The following is a 27073-nucleotide window of genomic DNA, read 5'->3' on the forward strand; positions in this document are numbered from 1 at the left end:
GAACCTATCCTCCTACAGAACACAGTCATAAGTAGCGAAATTGGTCTCTCAGCAGTTCATCTATCTTGGAAGACCAACACAAAAGAAAAGCAGAACATCCGCCATCAATTGCGAATGGAAGATCCAACAGAAAGACCTGGGTCAGATCTTTCTGCCATGTGGATTCCCAGAGGTTGATCTTTTCGTGATGACAAAAAGCATGAAGTGTCATCTTTTCTATTCTTGATCGTTTCCTTCGTGGTATCTAGAGGATGTGTTTGTTCTTACCTGGACGTATGATTCATTTCCACTTCTCTCTTTAGATGCTGAATCATAAAATGCACTATCACAGATCAAGGGTGGAAATAGCCCCTGACTGGACTTGCAGAACTTGGATTGCTGATCTGTTATACCTCTGTGCGTAGATGAGGTACATATCTACATGGCGTTGGTAATATTAGTAATTACCTCACCACAGTAATGTCCTGCTTTCTCAGAATCGATGAAGACTGTTACATCTCGGTCCTCAAACTCTGCATGTAGTTGCCTGGAACTTGAGGAGTTCGCTGTGACTTGTTAAAAATATCACTGATAGGAGGAGCAGTTAGCAGGCAGCGGGTCTTTTAGTAGGGGGGTCTGTTTTTTGTCTGGTGTAAGCCAAGACCTTTTTTTAAGTAAATAAACAAATGACCAAATCGTTGTCTTTGGGGCAGAATCCTTCAGCCATTGCCTTCTTTCGCTCATGTCTCATTGACTTAAGACATTGTCACTCACTTCTTGAATCAGAAACAGGAGTTGTCTTTTTTTTGTTTACCACCTTTCCATTGGCTGTTTAGGTATATTCTTAGGTCTATTTTACATCTGAAAAGTGTGGTAACTTATCACACAGTCAGTATATTTTCCTGAAAACTACAGTGACATATCACACGTTCAGTAGTTTAACACGTTTCTACTCTGCTAGCAGACCACTGCTACCTTTCTGCGGCTCTTCTGTGCTGATGAGGTGCTTCTCACACCATGAAGTCATCTGATGTTTTTTCTCCCAGCTGCTAAGCTGCTTCCCTATGTTCCCTGGAGCTTTGCTTTAATCCCCGCTCACCATCACCTGTGTGACACAGATGGAATGCTGCTTACACAGTAATCATGTCTGGAGGCTCTTCTTCCCTGTCACCAAGACACTGCACGTGCTGTGAACATGATTGGCAACTTGCCTCTGTGACACGGTTACCAGCTTAAGCACATCCACGGCTCGTCTCCCGTACTGCTGGGTTTCTACTGCTGATAAGGAGATTGGCAGATACAATTATGCATCATAATGAACAAATTGACATACTGTTCTAATGTAGTATATACAGCCACTTGACTTCAACTGTTCTCAGAAGAGTTGAAAATCTACCAGTTTCCAGATCAAAATTTTGAGTTGCCAATAGCACGCTTCTCGCTGCCTCTTTGGCGTGTTATGTGTGACATATTTTTTGTGGTTCTGGAACATTTATTAATGGTAGGTGATGTCGCGCTACTAGACAGGGCTGCACTACTGTAACTGCTCTGCTATAAGCTGGGATTCGGAATCAAGGCCTTGCTGGTAAAAGCTGCAGATCAACCGATCCAGTGTGTGTTGATGGGCATGATTCCTTGTCTAGGTTGAAATTGTAGCCAGGGGTTTGTTTGGGAGGAAATTGTGGGAGCTATTTTGTGCACTGCTACCTTTCAGTTAGACACATGGGTTCATTCAAAGATGGTTCTGCTGTCCCTTTTTCAGATGTGCACACAAAAGCCTCCAGCTATGCCTAGATCTATCCATTGTTTCCAGCAGAGGCTAGATGCTCCTTTTGGTCAGGTTTTCCCTACAGCACTGGATTATCTAACAACTTGATACCTGCTGCAACAATGTTTCTGCAGCGGATGTAACCTCGGAAATCTTTTCAGGCATTTGTTTATTGTTAAAAATCTCGTATTTCTTCTTAGGTCTCTCCTGCCACAGCGCATGCACTGCATGCACTCTTGCCTGCGAGAGATTTTGTGCACAACAAGTGACTTGCAGACTGCCCATTGCTTAACACTAGTTGGCCTCATTGTCACTCTTATTTGTTGCCTTCTAATTGGCCAGAGCATGCAGGCTTCACTTCCTCTTCTTTTGCTGGAGCATAGACCAAGTACTGACTGCTTTAGCTTGATTTCTGTCCTTCCGCTGATCATGCTGTGATTGAGGCACTACTTATACATTTTCTTCTTCCCTGTCTTCCTTGTTTAACCTCTTGCCATTTGTAGCTATGTTTTACTATGCCACACACACATCAAAGACACCCATTTCTCCTTTGAAACTGATTTGTATTGTGACAATAGATGTTAGCTGCTTTCATTGTGACAACAGATGTTTTCTGCTTCCAAATGTATTTTCACTAAGACTTGGATATGTGGAAATTACTTTCTGTATTTTGATAGAATTTTTGGAAAAAAGTATATATTTTTTCTTTTTTATACATGGGGTGAGTAAATGATTTGCAGAGAATCACAGGGGTGTTTTGCCAAGAGCTAACACAGATTAGCAAAGATAATAGGCCCCTCCTTTGAGGCTATTGGCTCCTCCGTTCCCTTCTTTTCATGCTGTATAACATGAGCTTGGCAGATTTTGGCAATTATTTCTAGCCATGCTGTATAGCTGCCTGGCTGCTGTGCAGCGTGGCTAAAAATAATAAATTAAAAAGGAACTATTATGCATCCAGTGCTAATGCACTTAAAAGCAGAAAGCACAGTAGCACTGGCTGCATCATACTACTTTTGAAAATTTGTTTTGGCCACACTGGAAAGCATCCGCGCTGCTGTTCAGCATTGCTACAAAACATTGCCTAAAGGCACTATCATTAACGACCTTATATTCTTCACTTCTAAAATGGCTAAATGGTGCAATTCCCTAAAAAAAATTCTGAAGGTACAGGAACTGAGGAACATTCCTTATGGCACGAAGATGCTAATAACACCCTCTCGAAAATTAAGAGCAACACGAAGTATAACATGCTACAAAAATGGCACGATTCTCACCCAAGCCGCCAACAAAGATCTGGAAAAATGTGACAAATATTTCTCAACCTTAAAAGAACACGTCCTTAACAGCCTTCCATCAAGAATCCGACCAAATAACAACTTGCTAACCATCTCCCTACACAGGATTCACTCTGCTGTGATAGAAAACGTCATCTCTAATGAACCCCAACAGTTGAATCAATCTGTTTGGATAGAAAACAACAGTGCTAATGAGCGTGAACAGTCAAAACAGGATTCCAGTAGCTCCAAAGCTATCAGTAACAGCGCACATTTATCTAAATCTACATTACCCCCCACTAATCAAGCCCCAACACCGATTCCAACCATCTACTGGAAACAGTCATTAGGAGGGAGTCAACAGTCTTGGACCAGGATAACTGGAGATGTACTCATCGGTCCATCACTTAGAAACACGAAACAGCAACAAGATATAAAGAAAGATGCACAGAAAAGCCAGACAGTAGCTCCAATCCACCAGAGTCCATCTATGCCAGCATACCATCAGGGTAACACATACATCCTCCTATCACTCCTCAACCTACAATGGAGTCTGAAAATTGCAGTGCCCGTCGACCAAAGATGGAGACTGACAATCTCAACTCGCAAGCCATCAAGACGTATAAAGCCATGCAATCCGCTATTAGAGACATGAAGAACCTTCTACTCTTATCTGAAAAATGTCTAGCGAAATTGGATCTCCTACAGATATCCTCTCACGAAACCCAGAATTAAGTAAATTCTATCCCAATGGTAGCGGCAAACCGACTATTCCGTCCTTGTGATCAACTTAGTTATCTAACAGACAATGAGATACAAACCCTATTGCTATCATATGAACTATCCCCCATTCCTCCGACTAATTTAGATGAACACCGTATTCAGCCAGTCCCAACTAACGCATGCAGAACTGCAAAGACTAGCAATAGAATGCTAAATCTGAACAACCTAAAAAATGTGCTAATATTTCCTGAAAAGCAAGACTCTCCAACAAACAAAACACAGAAACACATTTGGTGTACACTACACTACTAAATTATCGATCAGCAAAGAAATATGCGGCAGACATAGCCGACTTTATAATAAACTAGGAAATTGACGTAACCTTACTAACAGAAACATGGCTATCTGACTCTTCTTCCCCATGCCTAGATCTAGAGGTCCCCCGCCCAAACTATTGCATTATGAGACTAGACAGGACAATAAAACAAGCATTTGCAATGCAATAGGTCTCGCATTTACGCGAGTTTGAGCTATTGGCATTGTAAATGACAATGCCTTTTATTTATGTTTTAAAACCAAAACGTAAATAAAAGGCACGACAGGGTGCCCACATTCATGTAGGGCATCATCTGGTAGGCCATAGGGGACATCAGGACGGAGCTGGAGCCGTCGTAACCAGGATGGGAGCAAGGGAGAGCACGGTGAGGGCAACACCGACTGTAAATAACAGCCCCCTGCTCACACAGCAGATGAGCACAGCAAACTTTCCCCTGTGGGCTCCTGGAACAACGCAAAATACAGTACACTTACACAGAGCTCATAAACACGCATGCTAAGGTTACCCTATGTGATGCAGTGCTGGTTTCAGAACCACACGCAAAAATGTGTATACTTCTTGAAAGTACCACCCTGGGCCATCATTAATCAACAAGAAGAAAAGGCACGCAGGGGGAGTAAAAAAAAGTGAAAGAAACACTAAACGAAAGAGCCACCCCTTCCCAGCAGATAGAAGGACGGGCACATGAAATCAGGTCGGGATATCACGAACACAGTTGGGCTCCTTTCAAAAGTCACCATTACAACATTAGGCGTCTTTTAAAGGGATTGGCAAGCTGTGCTAGTAGAAGCCGCAGACAAAGAGCAGGCGGCTGCTTCAAAACAAGCATCGATCTCTTGTCTTTATGGGGCCATGTGTTTCTAATTAGAAACACATGGCTCCATAAAGATAAGAAAGTGCTTTGCAACAGCAGCAAAGCAGGCCACCCAGTCCGGATCGAAGGCGAAAGGGCGTCAACCAAAAACCCTAATTTCCAATGGCAGGCAACTGTTTAGCATAAACGGTGACGCCAGCCAATGTAAATGAGGGGCGGAGCTTCAAGCCCCCTTCTGAAACTCCTCGTTCACAATATATCTCGCCGAGCGAGCAGCCCATGCGCTGCAACGCTAGGCGAGGCCTAAAAAGGGGGAGGCATCGCCTGTATATAAAGATCTGACATTGCCATTACGAAAATACAATCTGACCCCCTAGAGTCTTGTGAATATCTCGGTATGTCATTTAGATCCTCTGACAATCAAAGCTGCAAACTTCACACTTTCTACCAACACCCAGGCAAAAATACCAGCTTCATAGATCAGTTGATAGAAATCATCCCAGCAAACTCATCTCCTCACTCCAATGATATTTTCTTGGGAGAATTCAATCTTCATTGGGAGGACCATAGGCATAATCCGATCAATTCACTCAAAGCCTTCCTCGAGGATCAGTCGCTGGTCCAAGAATGTCATCTTCCAACCCACTCCAAAGGCTACCCTAGACTGGATCATAGCTAAAGAAAAGGCTATCGATAACATTGTAATCACCCCCTGCGATTGGTCTGACCATCACATCGTTACCTTCCAAATACCCTTCATGAAAACTAAAGCCTTATTCTCACTCACTCACAGATATACTTAACTCTGCTTAGGCTGGTTAAGCTCTATCCTCTCTGTGTCAAATACCTCGAGTGAGTGAGAATAAGTATTTATTTGATAATATGTTGGCATATTCAGTCATCTGTGTTGGTTTGAATGTGTTGTGTCAATCATTACCAGTTCAACTGTGCCAGGAACTCAATACTTTGTATTCGCCTTTGAGACAACGAGAAATGGGAAACATTTTTTATTTATTTTTTAAACGTGGTTTTAATGATTCTATTTGGAGAATAATATAAGGGCGGATAGGTTGGTTCTGATCATGGTATGCATTTTTATGTTGCAATATTGAATTGTTTTTTATATATATTTTTATGTAGATAACAGTGTCGGAATAGATTAGTAGCAAGCCTGAAGAAGGAGGTTGGACCTGTGTATGCCTTCGAAATGCATCGCTTTTTGGCCTACTTGTTGAAAAAGTTCCTATTACATTTATAGTTTGATGTGTAATACACGTATAAGACTATGAGATGAAACATTAATTGACTGTAACTTGATTGTTTTGCACTGAACATTGATTTATTTACATTGTGTATGTGATTTTTAACTTGTTGCATTTTCAGTGCATAGATTGTTTTATGTATTGTAATGACAAATTAAATATATGTAGATGTTTTCTTGAACTAACCTAATATCTTTGCAATAATTGATTTTCTGGCAACTGTAGAATTGATCCGGTGACAATTGAGTGGAGTTTGTGGTTTGAGTGTCTGATTGGAATGCTGAAAGAATACCCCAAAGGGAGTTTATTCTAGAGCTAGTGTCCCCCCAAGATCTCAACAGCCCCTCTGAAAACCTGTCTCAATGCGGCCACAAGACTTATAACCGGCTCCAGAAAATTCGACCGCATCACCCCCCCTCTGAAGGCGCTTAACTGGCTACCGTACGAAGCAAGAATAAATGTAAAAATAGCATGTATCACTCACAAAGCGATACATTACAACACACCAGTGTACCTAGCCCAGAAAATCACACTATCAGGAGGATGCCGTCTCTCCCGGAGTCAGGAAGACCTACTATTGAAACCGGACCATTTCCATTAGAAAAGAACTTATGACCAAGCTTTCTCAGGTGCAGCTCCTAGAATTTGGAACGCTCTTCCCCCGAACATTAGGAGAATTTAGTCCATTTCCACTTTTAAACATGAAGCCACATCTTTTTATATGAGTAAATATCTCCCATAATCTCAACAGTCACTCCATTTTCATTCATCCGCCAAGATCATACAAATGCTAAATCTCATCGAACTTTAACCTAGTTGTAGATCGTACATATGTATATTAAGCCTTAATGTTTTTCTCAAAAACAATGTACAACTACTGATGTTTGATTACTTGACTGGCAACTCAACTGTAAATGTAAAGCGCTCTAATACCCTACTCTGGGTCATGTTCGCGCTATATAAAACACCAAATAAATAAAATTGCCGAAGCCAATGGCTGTTATAGGCAAGACCTATGGGCTTTATTAGTGCTTGTTTATTTTCTACCTCTGATCAGGGTGCTTACTACTGTGTAAGTATGTTTAAAACAATTGACTGATTCGAAGAACTGGAATTTCTAATTATTTTGGGATCTACCAAAAGACATTTGTGGCAATATAGTAAGTAGACTGCACTTCTTGTTAGAATGTCCCACCTAGATACGGTATGAAATGTATATTCTAATCCTAGTTTAGAAAGGTACATTCGTAAATCTTGTACCTGCTCCCCCTTCCTCCAAACTAAATAATTCTCTAGGGCTAAAACACATTTTAATAGGCATAAATGATCTCACTGTTAATTTAACAACCTCTTTGGTCTCCTTTAATATGCTTCGTCTCCCCACTAACATTTAAGTGTCACCCAAGACATATCACTTGAGAAAATAAATATTGCAAGGGCTGGAGTACAACTCGTGGAATCCTGGCTCTTTAAAAAAAAAAGAAAATACTCTTTTAGGGGATATTATGGCGTATTTAATCCAACTTTAAACAGTGTGGCATCCTGATTCAACCAGCCTCCGGAATAGATCAGATCGAGACACATAAACAAATGGGTGCCATATTAATTATGTCAGTCTCAGACATATCCTAAACCCAGCTCCTCATGACAAATATAAGTAGGTGGGCTTTTTTGACATCGCAGAAGACATCTGCAAAATATTATTTTTGTTTTTCCTGAAGGGAGGAGGCATTTTGAAAACCCCAAACACCCACAATTTTCAAAAGGTGATGCATTTACCTATATAAACTGCCTTCGTGTAATCAATAGGTGTGTTACTCTGTGCAGTGAAGTTAAAAAGTAGCCCTAAAGAGTTGATGCATGATAACCCCCTGGGTCCAATATTTAGTATTGTCAAAAGTTAAATTCATATAGAAAAAGGAATTCATTCTCTCTCTCTCTCTCTCTCTCTCTCTCTCTCTCTCTCTCTCTCTCTCTCTCTCTCTCTCTCTCTCTCTCTCTCTCTCTCTCTCTCTCTCTCTCTCTCTCTCTCTCTCTCTCTCTCTCTCTCTCTCTCTCTCTCTCTCTCTCTCTCTCTCTCTCTCTCTCTACACAACCTTAGTAAAAATGTTTTTAATTTTGAGATTTTAGGCATGGTCACTAGAATAAGTTGTGGAAACATTGGTGGATAATTCAAAGTCATCTTTGAAAGCAAAAGTTCGGCCAATAAGCTTCTTTAGCCTGTTTACAGTGCTAGACATAAGTACCGAATCATGTGTGTGCAATACAACTGGGATGGTGCTGTTGCCCACCCTCTGAAGAAAGACACTTTCTTGAGACCACGAGTTGCCTATAAATTGTTTGTTTACAGTGTAAACAAGAGGGATAAGAACACACCCTTGACATATTTTAATTAATGGTTTTATTGTGGTTGTCTCCAGGTGGTTCCACCTTCTGTGGCATTGCGTCACTTTGCCTTATGGGAAAACTGGACGAAGTGTTTTCAGAGAAAGAGCTGAACAGAATAAGAAGATGGTGCATCATGAGGCAACAAAATGGCTTCAATGGCCGACCTAATAAACCAGTAGATACTTGCTACTCTTTTTGGGTTGGAGCAACACTTAAGGTACTATCGAACATAAAATAATACACCTGTGTTATACGTAATAATAGTTAATAATATGGCGTAATGAGCCCATTGTGTTACATTTCTCAACGTTTTTTTTTTATGTGTTTACATGTATGTGACATGCTTTATGTTTTGCTGTAATGTGTACCATACTGATTGCCAAGTGCTAATGCACTGTACAAGTACTCAGTTGACTTGCATGGCCTTGCATTTCAGCCTTGTTTTGCACTGTATCTTAAAGCATGTACAAAAACCATGAAGCATTGTAGCAACAAATATTCAGTTGCTGAGTGCTAATTCTTTCTTTTGGTTATGGTGAAAAAAGTAGGCAAACCAAGTGGGAGAGCTTGGTGGTATGTGTTAGAATGGACAAATGGGGCTGGCTTGAATGGATCGACAGAGGAATGCTGAATTTGAGCGTCTTAAGAATAAGGTCTTTGGTTTCCCATAAAATGGGGGGATGATAAGAATCTTGCTGAGCTCTGGTTGCAGCTGTTACAGTCGTATTCTAATACTGAAAAGAAGGCTTCCATTGCAGTTCTGGCCTTCAAGGTGAGAGGAATTTCTACTAGTAAAGTGAAACTCTTTCTTAACTTGACCGATTAGTTGCAGCTTCTCGAAACTGGTGAAAGGACTATTGGATGCTGAACGACAGTTCGAAACTAGCTTTTGCTTACAGGGGGGTTGAAAGGGCAGTGTAGCTGTCTTATAATGGATCAATAACTTTTGTTACTGGTGTTGATGTTGCCTTTTGGGAATATGAGGTAGACTGTGAATAGTATGTTTGAAACTCTGACAAGACAGGATCTTTTCCATTTCTACTGTAGGAATATTGAAATGGTCCAGCGGTCATCTTTGAAAACTAGAACTTTTAATGTCTGTCTGGGCAGGATATAATCTGATGTACTGTGGTGAAAGTTTTCTGTATGTTAAGGAATACACTTTTTGAATATTTTTACCTTATGTGTGCTAAGATCATGGAGTTCTGAAAATCCTCTTAGTGCCAGCCTTTCAGGGTTTCTGGAAAAGCTCCTCTGTGTCACTTCTGATGCACCCAGGACCTCCGGGACAGCTATTGTGGACAAGAGCTTAATCCAGCAAGGTCAATTCCAGGTCTAGTTGGTAATGATCAACTGGTTACATCAGGAGAAAGGAAATTGTAGCACATTGTGTTCCTCTAGCCACACATGAGGTCAGCCAACTGACCAATAGAGTCCACCCACTTCTGGCCTGGGTGTAAGAGGGGGCAGGTCCAGTCCTTCAGGACTCCTCTCAGATCACATACAGCAGGTCCGGTCCTTTTCTGAGCTTCCACAGCTTCAGAAAGTTTATCGGTGGCATAAGCTAGTGGGTGGGGGCTGACTCCTCCCTAGACAATGGGGTAAAAGTTCTTATCGGCCACCTTACCCATTTAATCAGCAGATCTGTTTGCTTTACTACAAGTAATCCTACAGTACCCTTCACTCCTAAAATCCAAGGCGGAGAAACTCTTTCTACATTGTGCAGAGCTCTTGTGTCCCCATGGCCTTGGCCGGAGAAATGAGGTGTCCCCTCCCCTGCATCCACTTCAAACCAGTTATGAGGGTAACTTCCCTCCTACTGGTTTTGAACCACCCTTGCTACTGTGGGATTTGGGGACAAAGGCTTTCCCTTCTCAGATCTCTGCTTACACTAACCTATGAATGGGCATGACGTACCTCTGTCCCGTTCTAGTTAATTTAGATCCTGGATACACCACAACTGTACTTCGTCGACTGATGGGGATCATATACTCCACACCTAGTCCATCTTTTCACCAGGCGTAAACCACTGTTCTCCGCTGGGAGCACTTTCCATACCTCGTGAAGGTCAAGCTCTTGTTGGGCAGCTTTTGGAAGGCTAATGCAAATTAACGACCAGAAGCTTAAGGCAGTGAAAAGTTAACTTTCTAACAGTTACTTTACCTAAATATCAGTATAACTTCACCAATGAATTGTACTTTTAATAAATATTAAATATAGTCTTGAATTACTATTTTAGCGGTTTCCTGTCTAAAGTTAAAGGTTAACATTTTTATAATCTGGCAATGTGTACTTTAACATTTTCTAGGATCCGCTACAGCCCTGCCAGTAAAAATAGCTTTTGGCCTTTGATCACGCCAAATTTAATTTCACACATGTTCCCTACCTTATGGGCAACAAGGTGTACTTAGGGGTGACATATTAATTTTTCTGCCTTATTTGACAGCAGGATTTTAGGCTGCTGCATTCAGGTAAGCCATATTTTACAGGTCGACCCTGTGAATTTCACCGTAGGTGTTCCAGTCAACAGGTGGCATTTATCTTCTATGACCTGGGTGTATTTCCTACTATATTTACGATAGCCTTATAGGATGGTTAAGTATGTAAATCTGAGGTAAGCCAATTTCACCATGTTTAAAGGGGGAGCACAGGCACTTTACTCCTGTTTAGCATTGGTCAGGTACACATAATTAAAAAACAGCAAAAATCGGGTCCAGAAAAAGGAGAAAATCTGGAGTGACTATGCAGAGAAGGCAGATTTACTACATTTAGCGTTGCTGTTATCCCAGCTGATTTTTAGTTTTACAAAGTGTATTGTGCTGATACAGAATTACTCTATACTACCTTCCTGGGGCCATGCCTATTTGACCTGGCCCTTTTTGCAGGATTATCTCCAAACGTTTTTCCTTCCTCCGCCTATTTTCTGACCTTATTTTTGGTGGCTTTAGGAATCTGGGCACTTTAACACTGCTAATCAGTGCTAAAGTTCATGTTCTCTTTCTCCTCTAAACAAGGCTTACACCTGTATGGCAAAATCTGATTTACTTGTAAGTTCCTTGTAAAGTGGTACCCCATATAGCGAGGGCCTGTAAATTAAATGGTACTAGTGGGCTTGTCTCAGGCCGCCATCGTAGGGCCTCTGTGTGCAATTTATTGCCACCTTAACTTGGCATTTAAAACTACTTGCCACACTTTTAACTCTCCTTTTATTACGCATATGTCACCCCTAAGGTAGGCCCTAGGTAGCTGTATGGGTAGGGTGCTGTGTAGGTAAAAGGTAAGGCATGGACCTTATGTGTGGCAAACAGCCTATTTTATTTTAAACGGCTGTGAGGCCTACTCCTCTCATAGGCTAGCATTGGGAATTTCCTTATATACTTTTAAGTGGTAATTCCTGATCAGAAAGAGGTGGTGTTGCCATTTTTTGTATGTTTTGAATAGTGGTGATAAAGCCTATTTATTAGTGTAGTTGGATTGTACATTACTATTTTAGAAATGGCACTTTTAGAAAGTGGGCATTTCTCTGTGCTGATGACTCTTTGTGCTTCGCAGCCTGACTCCAATAAACATCTGGGCGACAGCTACACTTTGTGCATACTTTCTAGACAGCCACCACAGAGGAATGGCTGGTTGTGACAAGGGATACATCTGCATCCTGATGGTCTTTCTTGGCTGGGAGAGGTGGTTCACACTTGTATTTGAACAGCTGGTGTTCTGACCTTACACAAAGGGCTGATTTACCCCCTACTGATCATCTGGAACCAGTGCTGGGTGAAAGGGATTGTTGCACTCTTATAAGGGTTCCTTTGAAGTCACCCCTTCATCAAAGACATCTTGAGTATAAGCACTTGGTCTTTTATCTTATGTTTAGATTTGTACCTAAATGCTACTGGCTCTGCAATCTGCGCTTTGCCAGGAGTACTGCTGTGCTGCCAGGAGGAACAGCCCTTTGGACTACCTGCTCTTGTGCTGGCCTGCTGGGCTGTAGGTGGGACTGCAAACCCGACTTTATGTGCAGGCCTGCCTGCCTGCTGCTCCCTTTGTGCCCTCAAGTGTCCTCCAAGTGCTTGTTTGCTTGCCCCCTGTTCTCTCAGGGCCATCAAAGACCCTGTGGCTGCTTTTCTCCTACACTTCTGCTGGGAGAGTCCATCCTGTGAGGACTAGCACATCACCCACCTTCCTTTCTGCAGCAGGGTCTAACTTCATGTTGTACAGGACAGCGCACTTTGTGCCTACAGGGCAGTGCTCTGACCAGGAGAGGGCTTCGTGCCCCGATGCTTGCTGCAGGACTCTTCCAGCCCTGGGTCCCACTCGGCATGATTTATTGCAGCGAGAACCAACGTCCGTGCAGAGCACCTGCGGCAGTGTGTTTTGGTCCTAACTAGGGGTGGGCGGAATTTGCGAAATCCACTTTCGCAAATTATCGCGAAAATGTTAAAAATTATCGCAAACACGCGGAAATATCGCGAAGATGCGGAAGTTTTTTCCCCGCATGTTCGCGAGATTTTCTGCATGGTTGCGCTCGCCAACTTACCCATGTGGTTGCTCGCGGGCGTGGCCATCTTGTTTTCAGTTGTCTCGCGGTGCATGATCGCGAGAAGAAAGACGTGATCGCGCGACGCATGACGTCACTGCGGGCGCGAACTGTCGCGAGACAGCGCAAATGGCTAAAAACAATACAACATCTCATGGAGAACGCGACCGGATCAAGAAAACTTGTCGGCGAACGCAGGGATTCAGGTAAGGCGATCGCGCGCGCGAATGTATTATTTTACAGCGCGAGCAAGAAACAAATTATCGGCAAGCTGCGGAATTCGGAAATTTTGACATTTTCGCGCTCTCCGCGGAATGCGAAAATGTCAAATTATCGCAATTTCCGCGAACGGAACGAAATTTTCGCCCAGGCCTAGTCCTAACTACGCAGACTGGTGCTGGGTGACGGCGAGGGATCACTGTGCTGGCTGGCTGATTGCCGCCCAGCGCGTCTCCCCAGCTCGCTGAAGCCGCAAACACTTTTAAATGTGGGACGGAGCCTTCGCATCAGCACGGTACAGCACGCCAAGGATCATTGTGCCTGCTGGCTGAGAGAAAAGATGTCCCTTGTGATCCTGGCCGCCGGGCCTCTGTTCCTGGAAAAGAGCTGCCTGGATTCTGAACCCAGCGCCGGTGTGGACCCTCCTGGCCCAACTCAGGAGAGGCTATCGTAACTGCCTGAGAGAAATATGGGGTGGACCTTGAATCGGCCCGTACAGATACTGGTATCCTGATAGCTGCACATCGCTCTCGTGGGCAGTTGAATTCAAGGACATGGGAGAGAGGAACTGCGGGAGGTCTCTTGCGCTCATCTTAAGCTTTTGACCCCACTTCCTTTGCCGATCTACCCAATTCTACGGCAGCGTTCGTCCCTATGCATTGTGGGGGGGGGGGCCTCTGTGGAGGACCCCTAGAATAATGTAGAGCAATCCAGGGTGACAAAGTGACTAAAGGATTCTGGCTCCTAAGAAGTAACATATTAAATGTAGTAGGCTGGGGAAATGTAGTAGTCTGGGAAAGGTAGCTAAGTGGATGGAGCTCTCCTGCCTGAAACTGAATGGAGAAAAGACAGACCTTATGCTCCTAGGCAATTCTCCTATCTTCAATTCAGGGTTATTATGGCCAAACTGTCTTGGCCTAGCTCCTGCCCCAAAAAATCAGATCAGAAGTCTGGGCATGTGGCTAGATCGCTCCCTGAATTTTGAGTACCAGGTGACGAAATTATTGGCCACCTGTTACGGCATTCTTAGGATACTTCGTAAAATCCTTCTTCTTCTTCCCTTTTTGGCTAGAAGATTAATGGTTCAGGCTCTTATTCTTTCCCGACTGGACTATGGGAATACCCTCTATCTAGGAGCTCCCTGAGCAACTACAACCAAGTTGCAGATTGTTCAAAATGGTGCAGCTCGTTTACTCTTCCAGATCCCCTACCGTCAATCCACTAAGCCGGCACTGAAGGCTCTTCATTGGCTACCTGTATCGGAGAGAATCAAATTTAAGTCTCTATGCATCGCCCACAAGTCCTTCTGGGGAAAAGGACCGCCAATTATTTTAATTCTTTGTCTCCCCTTATTGCCCTAACAGATGTCTCTGCTTGGCCATCCTCTTTTTTGCTTCAGTCCCAAAAATAAAAAAAATAAGAAGCGGTGAGCGCTCATTCTATTATAATGTCGCCACGCTTTGGAACGCCCTCCCTCCTCACTTACGTCTTGAGTCCAATCTTTTGCCCTTTCTGAAACTCCTTAAAACATGGCTCTTCCAAAACCCTGCCTAGCAACCTGTATTCTCTGTCTGCTGCTGCTATTAGTGCTGGGATGCCTTAGGGTAGCTATGCGCTCTACAAATATTTTTTCATGCATTTCATTCATTCAGGCGCTCAGGTGCTTCTGTGCCCTACGTTTTATGCTTGATTACCATATAAAGTTTATTAGGAGCACAGGTGCACTGTGCCCTATGTGTTCATGATTGCACATAGTCTTGCTTGGATCAGGATAACCAGTACTATCTGGATAATGGCATAATGTGCAAAGTATTTATGATTAAAGTCGTCTTGAGGTTGTGCTACATACAATGTATGCAATTATTTTTAGGTCTCGCCTGACCCAGCGCTTGCGCTGGTCTGGCAAGACTTTAAGGGCTTCAAAAAATGCTACCGCCGACTACAGCTTGCAGTGCATGTGCACAGGCGCGCGCTTGAGCAGAGGTGACATATGGCATTCCTCATGCTCATTAACCGCATCGCTCACCACGCGCTTGATCGTGATCACATTTCGCGGCCGCGCTGTGTTACTTTTACGGCCACGTGGCCAATGCTTGTTCTGTAAAGTGCTGAATTCTGTGGTAGTCCGGCTTCTAAGCACCCACTGTGTCCGCCCGCTCAGGAGGCACAAAAATGTCAGATAAAACGTTTTTTTTGCGTGCTTGTGCTTGTTTGGCCATGTGTTTAGATACAATGCGCTTTTGTTACTTCCATTTCTCAGCCTCACCCCTTGTCACTGGCACCATGTACATATCCACTGTCTCTGACTCACTTTCGTGGTTCCCCTGTCCTGGGGCAAAACTGGCTCCCTGGCCCAGGGTTTCAGATTAAAATAGTCTCGCGGGCTCAGCCTACCCGATGCTCCCTGCCCCTGGCTGCCTGTCCCGGCTCTGTCCTGCAGGGATTGCACACAGAGCCAGCAGCCAGCATTGCACATTGCTGGGAGCATTCCGCACGCCTCTAACCGGGTCCTAGTGCCACCTGCTGAGAGAGCTGTGTCTCTCTCGCAGCTGACGCTCTTCAGCCCTAGAGAGAGCTGGAGCGTTTCGGGAAGCACAAGCTAACCTCCAATGTAAAGCACGAGCGATTCTCCGAGGGACTGAGCGGGAGAAACGGGGTACTGTTCTATTTTAGCGTGCAAGTAATGTAGAGACCTGAGATTTACTACGCACCTTAAAAAATACTAAGCGCACCTCATAAGTGTTCTATTCCCCATACCTACCATATCAGGGTGACCAGAGTTTGAGAAGCAACAACCGCGACAGGCCAGACATAAAAGCAGGTCTAAAGCCATACTTCTATACAGTGCTTGAAGTGCAGGTACTCTGTAGCAGAGTGACTGCTTGTTTCTGAGAAGTGCCTGTACTCTCCAATTAAAAGTATCAAGTCTCTCTTTAGAAGTGCCGGTACTCTCCCTCACAAAATAAAAAGTGCTGGTTCACCGTACTGGACAGTAGAGGCCAATTTACAGCACTGCTTCTATATGTATAGCCGGCCTCGTCCATCCCCGCCTGAAACAAAAACAGATACATTACTTCTCCAGTATTGGGGTGTCTTTCATAGATTCACATGCTTGAATATTCCCCGTCGTCGAAGTGGGAGTCCCACGGTACATAATATAGCAATATAGTAATAACATAAGCCTATTAGGCATAAAAGAAAGTAAAACCATAGAGTTTTCATGGATAGACAACTTGTCTCCTCTATAACATATTACTGTTGTTATGTTCTAGTCCAAATCCAGCCAATCAGGCGTCCGCACCCTCTAGAACCCTCTCCCCAGAGACTCAGGCTCTCCGATTTTCTACCGCACGTCGTGTGAAGGGAGTCTCCCTGAGCTTGCTCAGTTTTTCTTCTCATATTTCATCAGAAGATTGAATCGTCATGTCTACTACCAAGAAATCCCTCTTCAGACCTTGTGGGAGTTGTGCTAAGCTGAGACTTCATTCTGAAGATCCTCACAAGAAATGTATTTATTGTTTATATCCTGAACATCAGGTAAAGGACTGTAAAATTTGTAGAACCTTCTCACAAAATACTTTAAAAGATAGAGAAGGCCGTCTCCTTCTGTGGCTACAGAAGTTGAAGACTTCGGAGAATCCTCTTTCACATGTGGAGAGTGTATCTTCCATTCAAACTGCTCCCTCTTTGAAAAGGTCCAGTGACTCTCAAAAGGTTTCTCCTAGACCTAAAGTGGTGAAGAAACATCATGGAGAGAAGACTGCTACTCAACCTTCTACTTCAAGAGGGGTGATTTCCCCCCCAGGAGTCTTTCTGTATCCTGTACGCCCCCGAGATCTGATTCTCAGGCGTCTAAGACTCCATCTGCGCAGTTTTTACCTCAAACTGCCTCCCTCGTCGACGAGTTCATCAACGCTTCCTCCGTCGACGAGAGCTGCCGTCGTCGCATCTACATCGACGACTTCGGCATCTATGAAGCCAACGATGATCATGTCGTCGGCGTCCTCACCGTCGACGTTGGTATCACTTAAGGTGAGACCTATTTCATCGACGCTGCCTTTAACGGCGTTGAAGCATAAAAAGAAGCAGACGTCGTCGACGGGTGCTTCGTCGTCGGCGGGAGCTTCGTCGTCGACGGTGGCTTCGTCGTCGACGGTGGCTTCGTCGTCGACGGTGGTTCAACCACGGGTTTCAGCATCGGCAACAACGGCTACGACTCCAACTCTGGACTTGTTACCGCTAGAGGCTTCAGGCTCTCTGCTTCAGCGACGGCATTCGTCTCTGGATACCCTGATGCCACTTAAAACTCCTGTGCAGCCTCCTGAACTGCTTTTTTCATCTGATAATGAGGAATACGAGGATGATAGGTTTCGGGCTGCTCGCAGTCCTTCAGAACTTCTAATTAAATGTCAGGACTCAGATGATGATGAGGACTTGCAACAAGATGATTTCTCAACTTATGACACGCATCCAGTTCAAGAACTTCCTATGGCGCAATTCCCTTTAAGTCTTATTTCCAACCTGCAGTACATGCTGGATGATTATAATTGCCGTTTTCCACGGTCTGGGCATACTACTCCAACGCCGCACACACCTCAACAACCTATTTTAAATAGGGAAACAGTAGTCACACCTACGTCAGTGACAGGAGATAAAGGTCTTGCGGTTCCTCAAATCATACTGGAAGATATTGTTGAGGAACAGGATGATGACGCTGACAAAGAGGAGGGTGAGCTGGACGATGCTTCCCTCTTTTCTGATTAGGACAACTATCAGATACAGACACCTTCTCCTGCTGATCCAGCTCCTTTGGATTCTCCACCAGTTGACATTGGTGGTTTTCATTTGCTCATGGAAAGAGCAGCTAAAAGATTTCACCTCCCTATGACAACCAGAGAGGAGGATTGTTTCTTATGATTTCAAGGATCAACCTCAAAAACAGGTCCGTTTTATTCCGATCATTGATTTCATTTGGCAAGAGGGCCTTAAGTTGATGCAAACTCCTAATTCCATTCCAGCTATCCTTTCTAGGATAGACAAAAAATACAAAGCTCCTCCAAATTCTCCTGCCTGTTTAATTTCGCAAACAAAGCCTGATTCCATTAGGCAGCCCAACGCCGATCTAGAAACCCTTCATCTCCTTTGTCAGCACCTCCAGATCGAGAAGGTCGACGGTTGGATGGTATAGGGAAAAAAAATTCCACTATGGCAGCAGCTACAGTACGAGCGGCCAATTCTTTGGCGATCCTGGGCCGCTACGATCGCCAGATGTGGTCGGACATTTCATCTCTCATTAATCTGATTCCTGAAGCATCTAGACCAGAGGCGTTAAAGATTCTCCAAGAAGGAGAAAGAATTTCTTCGGAAATTATAGATTGCGCCATTGATGTGTCCTCTTCTGGCTTCCGTCTTTTGGCCGGTGCAGCAGTCCTCCGGCGTCAGGGCTGGTTACGGGCCACGGCTTTTCGTCAAGAGCTACAAACAAAGATACTGGACATGCCTTACGACGGTGAATCACTTTTTGGCCAGCATATAGATGATGCTCTTCAAGCAATTAAGAAGGACACTGACAAAGCTCGTGCTCTAGGATCTCTGAAATTCAAGAAGCAACCTTTTCGAGGCACAAGAGGTCGTGGTTCCTCTTCTTCCTTTCGAGGCCATTCAAACCAATACAGGCAAGGACAGAGCCGCTACTCCTCACAAAATCAGCAATCTTATCGGCAGCAACAGTCTTCCAACTACAGACAATACAGAGGCAAATCTTCTTATAGAGGAAAGGATTCCTCTAAGAAACAATGACTCTCACTACCCTCAGTCGCGAACTCCTCAAAGACTTGGAGGTCGAATCTCCCGCTTCTACTCCAAATGGTCACAAATTACTACCGATCAATGGGTTCTCGATATTGTACGCAGGGGACACGCTTTGGAATTTGTAAAGATTCCTCCAAATACTCCACCAAGAGGTCCCCCTCCTGCCCACTTAAAAGAGCTTCTGAGTCAGCTCAATATTTTATTGAGAAAGGGCGCGATCGAAGTGGTGCTAAAACTACAGAGGGGCAGGGGGTTCTATTCAAGGTTCTTCCTCATAAAGAAAAAGTCGGGAGAATGGTGTCCCATTTTGGATCTACGAGCCTTGAACAAATATATAAAGACACAAACTTTTCGTATGTTGTCCCTTCAGGAAGTACTCCCTTTTCTCTCCCAAGGAGAATTTATGACTACTTTAGATCTCCAAGACGCTTATTTTCATCTTCCCATATTATCAAGACACAGAAAATTCCTCAGATTCAGGGTGGCCGGAAGAGATTTTCAATTCAAGGTTCTGCCATTCGGCCTTCGTTCTGCTCCCCGAGTGTTCACAAAAGTCCTTGCACCTGTGGCAGCTTACCTTCGTCTTCAGGGAGTACAAATCTTTCCCTACTTCGACGACTGCCTTCTGAAGGCAAAGCCTTTCGAACTAGCGTCCAAACAAACTCTATTATGCAGATCCCGCTTCCAATCTCTGGGCCTCACACTGAACATAACAAAATCTCAGTTGCGCCCGGCTCAAAACAGATTGTTCTTGGGAGCCATTCTGGATACCAGTCTAGGGAAAGCTTTTGTGTCGCACGAACGACGACAACGTCTTCGCGATCTAGCGGTTTCTATCCATCAAAAAGAGTTTGTTTCTGTCCGACAGTTGAAATCTTTCCTAGGGATGTTGTCCTCCTGCATTCCTCTAGTCCCTCACTGCCGCCTGAAGATGAGACCCGTCCAGGAAGAACTGGACAAGCAATGGGCTCAGGTCTCAGGGACTTTCAACGACCTAATCAGCGTCACCCATCGTCTAAAAAGAGCTCTTTTATGGTGGACTCACGAAGAAAATGTCTCCTCGGGGCGCCCTTTTCTGGCGGACACTCCACAATTCACCCTCACCACCGACTCATCTCTCGAGGGGTGGGGCGCCCACTTGCAGGGTTTAACTGTGAAAGGCAAGTGGTCTGTTCATCAAAAGACAAAACACATCAACCTTTTAGAATTGCTGGCCATTTTTCTGGCTCTGAAAGCTTTCCGAACCATCATCTACGGAAGCACGGTGTTGATCCGGACGGACAACACAACGTGCATGCACTACCTCAACAAGCAAGGGGGTACGAGGTCAGTTTTGTTGTCCCTTCAGGCTCAAAAAATTTGGGATTGGGCGATTCAGCATCGCATCCTGCTTGCAGCAGTCCATGTTCCGGGAGCGTCAAACACTCTCGCAGATTCCCTAAGCAGATCGTCCACAACCAATCACGAATGGGAATTACACGAACCCATTCTGGATCACATCTTTCAGCTATGGGGTCCCCCAAATCTGGATCTTTTCGCAATTTATCTGAACCGAAAATGCCAGTTCTACGCAAGTTGGCTTCCCCAACCAAAGTCATGCGGGAAGCCTTTTGGATGAACTGGTCCAAAATTTATGCTTACCCTTTTCCACCAATACCTCTAGTCCCCAAGGTTCTACGGAAAATGAGGGAGGAACCCTGTCAGCTAATCCTTATAGCTCCCCGATGGCCTCGACAGATCTGGTTCACGGAACTGCTGCTCCTGTCTCAGTGCGAACCGATCATGCTTCGTCCTCTTCCGAATCTTTTGACCATGGAATACGGTCAAATTTGTCACCCCGACCCTGCATCTCTACACTTAGCGGCTTGGAACCTGAGCACTTTGAATTTGTGAATTTGGACATCCCTTTGGATTGCAGAGAAGTCTTGGCAAAAGCTAGAGCTCCTTCTACTGTGAAAGCTTATAAACTCAAATGGAAACGATTTTGTTTATGGTGCAGTGATGCCAAAATTCATCCTATACATTCCAAGCCAGAACAATTTTTGCCTTTCTTTTTGCACCTAGCGAATTCAGGCCTCTCATACTCTACTCTTAAAGTCTTTCTAGCGGCAATCTCACGATTCCGACAAGATGGCTCTAACTCCCTTTACTCGTCAAGAGTAATTCAACAATTTTTCAAAGGGCTTTTTCGGATGTTTCCTCCGATACGTCGGCCTCCTCCACCTTGGCATCTAAACATTGTATTGGCGCAGCTCATGAAATCACCTTTTGAGCCAATCCATAAGGTCAGTCTCAAATATGTCACTTGGAAGACTTCTCTCCTCCTGACTCTTACATCCTCACGCCGGGTTAGTGACCTGCAAGCATTTACCATTAACCCACCTTTTCTGCAATTTACTAAAGACTCTGTCCTGCTTCGCACCAATCCGGCCTTTATCCCTAAGGTACCATCTGATTTCCACCTCAATGAGCCGGTTGTTTTAAAACATTTTTTCCAAATCCTCAGACTACTGCAGAAAAGACTCTCCATTCTTTAGATGTCAAAAGATGTCTTAAATTTAATCTTCAGAAAACAGCTGCTATTCGCAAGAATGACCAACTCTTTGAGGCCTACGGACGGATGCGACAAGGTCATCCGGTCACCAAGCAATCTATAGCACGCTGGATATCTTCTACTATTGCCTTTTGCCATCACCAAGCAGGAAAACCTCTTGCTGCTGCTGTTAAAGCGCATTCCACCAGGAAGGTTTCTTTTTCTACTGCGCTATTTGCTGGGGTGCCTCTTCAATCCATCTGTAGAGCGGCAACATGGTCCAGCAGACACACCTTTACGAGACACTACTGTCTGGATGCTGCAGACAACACGGACACAGCCGTGGGACAAGCAGTCCTTCGTAATCTTTTAAAATAAGGTGAGCCTCTGATGCTTCCCTCCTCCTGTATACAAGGTACTTTTCTTTATTTATATATATATATATATATATATATATATATATATATATATATATATATATATATATATATATTCACTGAAAAAACCATAGGTTTCACACATGTTATAGTTAGTGGAAATTTTACTGATAAAAAACCAATGAAATTCCCCCGTTATAGTTAGTGCAGGCAACTATAACTCACGCGACCGCAATCCTCTGCTGATGCTAATACTGTATTTAGACACTTATTTGCCCATGTCTTCTTCCATACATTTTTAGCTATACATATATTACAAATATTTTTTTTTCATAAAGACACATATGTCATCAGCAGAAGATTGCGGTCGCGTGAGTTATAGTTGCCTGCACTAACTATAACGGGGGAATTTCATTGGTTTTTTATCAGTAAAATTTCCACTAACTATAACATGTGTGAAACCTATGGTTTTTTCAGTGAATTTGCAAGGTTTTTTAAATGCTAATTCCTAACTATAACGTGTGTGAAACCTATGGTTTTTTCAGTGAATTTGTACGGTTTTTTAAATGCTAAGTTACTTTACGCCATTCGTGGCGTGCGCGCCCACTTAACGCAGTTCGTTCCGTGCGCGCACGGTGCGCTTCGCGCACCGTGCGCGCACAGTGAGCACGCGGTGCGCTTCGCGCACCGCGCGCCCACTTTACGCAGTTAGTGCCGTGCACGCACGGTGGGCACGCGGTGCGATGACAAAGCAAGAAAGCACGTCAACAAATCTGTTTCTGCTTTCCTCCGTGACTATGGTATGGGTGCCATTTACCACAACAACTTGCGTTATGACATGCAAGACATTTATAGAGGAGATGGTGTGCACTTCAATGATGAAGGGAACAGAGTCTTCCTCTTGAACCTTAGACTCTGCATCGGTACTTACTTGTAGGTACCACTAAAAAATCATTTCATAAACACAACGGCTCTTTTTAGAGCCCCCTAATATCTAAACACTTAAATCTGATTTTCATTTTTTTTTTTTTTTTTTTGCTACCGTACGCTTACCGTAAGCTTACCGTACGCGTACCCCGTGATTTTTTTTAAAATCAATAAATGTTTTTTTTGTACTTTTCTGTCCTTCTTTGACCCCCTTACAAATGTTAGGGGGTCTGTAACTCTCCTCATTGCCCCCTTTCCTTGTTTTCACTCTTTTTTTTCAGAGTGAAATACACAAAATGGCGGCCGCCGCTTCCTGGTTTCGGCCGATTCGAATGTTTACTAAGATCTAAGAGCCAATCAGAATCGCGCTCGCGCACGCCACCGTACGCTTACCGTAAGCGTACGGTAAGCGTACCGTAAGCGGGCTCAGATATATATATTGATTTAAAGGCTATTTTCTCAGAATCTACTGAACAGATTTACACCAAACCTACAAAAGGCACTTCCTTGACCTAGGGACTACCTCTGTGCCAAATTTTGAGTAATTCTGTTCAGCCGTTCGGGCTGTAGCTGTGTCTAAAGGTCCTATGGAAAAATGCATGGGAAAAACGCGTTTTGGGACCCCCCTTTTATCTCAGCCCCCGCTTGACGGATCCCCCCGAGACTTTCAGGGTAGGAGCGGAGCGTAGCGCCCCACCTATTTTGAGAAATTCGCGAGGATTCGTCGACCGGCGCCAAAGTTATTCAAAATAGAATGTTGAGGTTTTCCTATGGAAACGTGGTCCTAACTATAACTACCTACTGGCGACCGCCAGTAGGTAATATATATATATATATATATATATATATATATATATATATATATATACTATTGCTTTGCTTCTTATGTACCTTGTATTGTTCTGATATCACTGCTCTCTACTCTTATTCAAGCATGTGAATCTATGAAAGGCACCCCAATACTGGAGAAGAACAAAAATTACTTACCTGTAAACTGTGGTTCTCCAGTATTGGTGTCTTTCATAGATTCACATGCGACCCACCCACCTCCCCTCAGAGGCTCTAATCATGTATTTGACTATTATGTCACTCTTGTGCTACGAAAATCTGAGAGCCTGAGTCTCTGGGGAGAGGGTTCTAGAGGGTGCGGACGCCTGATTGGTTGGATTTGGACTAGAACATAACAACAGTAATATGTTATAGAGGAGACAAGTTGTCTATCCATAAACTCTATGGTTTTACTTTCTTTTATGCCTAATAGGCTTATGTTATTACTATATTGCTATATTATGTACCGTGGGACTCCCACTTCGACGACGGGGAATATTCAAGCATGTGAATCTATGAAAGACACCAATACTGGAGAACCACAGTTTACAGGTAAGTAACTTTTGTTCTTCTGTTATTTCAGACTTTAGAGGCCTGTGGAAAGGAAACAACACATTTCCATTCTGCTTTGCAGGAAGACTTGGCCTTTGTCCCAAAAACCGGGACATGTATTTAAAATTGGGAAAAGCTCCAGAACAATCCTCTGAGAACCGGGACTGTCCGGGTTAATCCGGGACGTCTGGTCACCCTATCCCATGCACAACACAATAGATTGATGGAAATACCACAACCGCACGAAAACAGCCCCTTAGGTTAAGAAAGCGCTAAGATGCCATGCTAACAGTAGAAGGTTCTGTACAAATGCTTCTTGTCACAGCGGTTACAGGAACCTCACTTTCAAATAGTGTTGTTGGGTAAATTAAGGGGTTAAAAATCATTGCCTTGGAGAAGTTCTGAGAACCTCACGACCGGCTGTGCTTGTTGGAGGAAGTATGACGTCACATTCACGTTTGGCTGGAGTAGGTCTGAGGATTACACAACCGTTTCCAGTTCTCCGGACACTCCTTCATCCCCTCTGCATGGGTCGCAGCAGGAGCACTTATTCATAGAATTTGGCATATGCCAGGAGGTGCTTCTGAGGTGCGGGTACCTACTTTAAGTGAAGGCCAAGGCTTGCAAGGAAAGCCTTCGGACTCTATCCAAGGGTTGTGTGACAGCTGTTGCAGTTGTTGTCTTGTAGAGACAGTGGGCTACAATTGATATCTTCAAGATGCCATTCGGTGTGTGATTATAACAGTGGAAGTAATCAAATGTTACTTCAAGTTGGACAAGAGATGAGTGCAGAGCATTAATTGACCACTGAATACAGAGAAGTAGCCAGTGATTGTGAGAGATTTCCTCAATATCACCCATAATGTCATCAGTGCTCTTGACTTAATGAGGTGGCCATCTTGGAAGCATATAAAATACCCTTCCAAAATTTCTGGCAGCTATTGGCTTTACCAATGCTTTACCAATTCTGCAATACTTATATAGTGCTTACTGTGGGGTGCAGAAGCACTTGCCTACATAGGCATGATGTAAGGTTTGCAGCTGGTAGAATGAAAAATAATTCTTCACTGCAACCTTACCTTCTGAATCAAACATATGAACTCTATATTCTCTTCATTTTAGCACAGAGAACCAACTAGGGTGCAAATTACTTAACATAGGGGCTTCAATGCGTGGGTGAGAGAGTGGAAGAGAGAGAGAGAGAGAGAGTGTGTGTGTGTGTATATAGATTTTTCATACTATACTAATATATATATATATTACCTACTGGCGGTCGCCAGTAGGTAGTTATAGTTAGGACCCCTTTTCCATAGGAAATCCGCAACATTCTATTTGGAATAACTTTGGCGCCGGTCGACGAATGTTCGCGAATTTCTCAAAATAGGTGGGGCGCTACGCTCCGCTCCTACCCTGAAAGTCTCGGGGGGATTCGTCAAGCGGGGGCTGAGATAAAAGGGGGGTCCCAAAACGCGTTTTTCCCATGCATTTTTCCATAGGACCTTTAGACAGGGCTACAGCCCGAACGGCTGAACAGAATTACTAGAAATTTGGCAGAGAGGTAGTCCCCAGGTCAAGGAAGTGCCTTTTGTAGGTTTGGTGTAAATCTGTTCAGTAGATTCTGAGAAAATAGCCTTTAAATCAATATATATATATATGAGCGCGCTCCGTGCGTGCTGGGTGCGCGCACCTCGCCGTGCGCGAGCGCAATTCTGATTGGTTGTTAGATCTTAGTAAACATTCGAATCGGTGGAAATCAGGAAGCGGCGGCCGCCATTTTGTCAATCGCATAAAGAGGGGGTGATAAACAAAGAGGGAGAACTTGAAAAGGGGGCAGAGTGGGTAGAAATAGACCCAGTAGGCATTGTAAGGGGGTTAAAGTAGGACCTTGTAGGGCAAAAAAAAAGGTTAATATTTTGTAAAAAAATATCGCCGAGTGCGCGCACCCAGCGCGCACCCGGAAAAAAACTTAATAAAACAAAATAAAAAAAAAACGCATTTAAGCGAGTGGGGTTTTGAGGTTTGTACTTCTGTACAATCACATTTTCAATTTTTAATTGTAGTCTCTCAAAAAAAAAAAAATTTAAAAAAACATGGGTGCGCGCACCTCAAAAAAATTTCAAAAAAAAATTCTAAAAACAAAATTTGTTTGATTAAGTTTATAAGTGGCTCTTAAAAGAGCCCTTGAGTTAATGGAGGGAAACAGGAAGAGAAAAACGCAAAAAAAGAAAAAACATCTATGGCCTAGTGCACGTATGCGCATCAAATTTTCTCTGAAGGAGATCAAGACTGGTCTCCCCCACAGAAATAAGAGAACCGCAATCAGTGCACCGTGTAGACAACCTCGCCAAACAAGGTGGACCAACAAGAGGTAAAGAAACAGGTGAAGGCACCATCGCAGCTGAAGTGCTCCCCTGAGCTGCCGAAGATGTGCTCGGCTGAGCTGCTGCTGATGTCGTCGGCTGAGCAGGTGGAGGGTTTTCTCCAGAAGCTCGACGATAAGATACTGGATGCATTTTGTAAACATGTCTCAACATAGTGTGAATGCTAAAAGAATATTTCTTGTTAGGATTCCCACGAGATAAGACTTTTTTACAAAGTACACATGTAACTTTCGGTGCATTTACCTTTTTCTCATTCTCTGGAAAAGTGAAAAACTGCCATATAAAGCTGTCTTTCTGCTTCCTGTTCCTCTGCCTCTCAAGAGTGTCCTGCTCACTGTCTGAAGTAGGTTGCTGTTCAGCCATTGT

General features: G+C 43.8%; 1 protein-coding gene across 2 annotated transcripts in view; it reads left to right on the top strand.

Moving 5' to 3' along the window:
• Positions 1 to 27073, top strand: part of PGGT1B (protein geranylgeranyltransferase type I subunit beta) — a 332915-nt gene that overhangs the window by 244014 nt on the left and 61828 nt on the right. For both annotated transcript variants that reach the window (XM_085632623.1, XM_085632624.1), the window contains one exon: positions 8578 to 8762. In XM_085632623.1, coding sequence (XP_085488749.1) covers positions 8578 to 8762 — 185 coding nt within the window. The remainder of the gene's footprint in view (positions 1 to 8577; positions 8763 to 27073) is intronic.

The sequence above is a fragment of the Triturus cristatus genome, chromosome 2_1 (assembly GCF_964204655.1).
Source record: "Triturus cristatus chromosome 2_1, aTriCri1.1, whole genome shotgun sequence".
Lineage (NCBI taxonomy): Eukaryota > Metazoa > Chordata > Amphibia > Caudata > Salamandridae > Triturus > Triturus cristatus.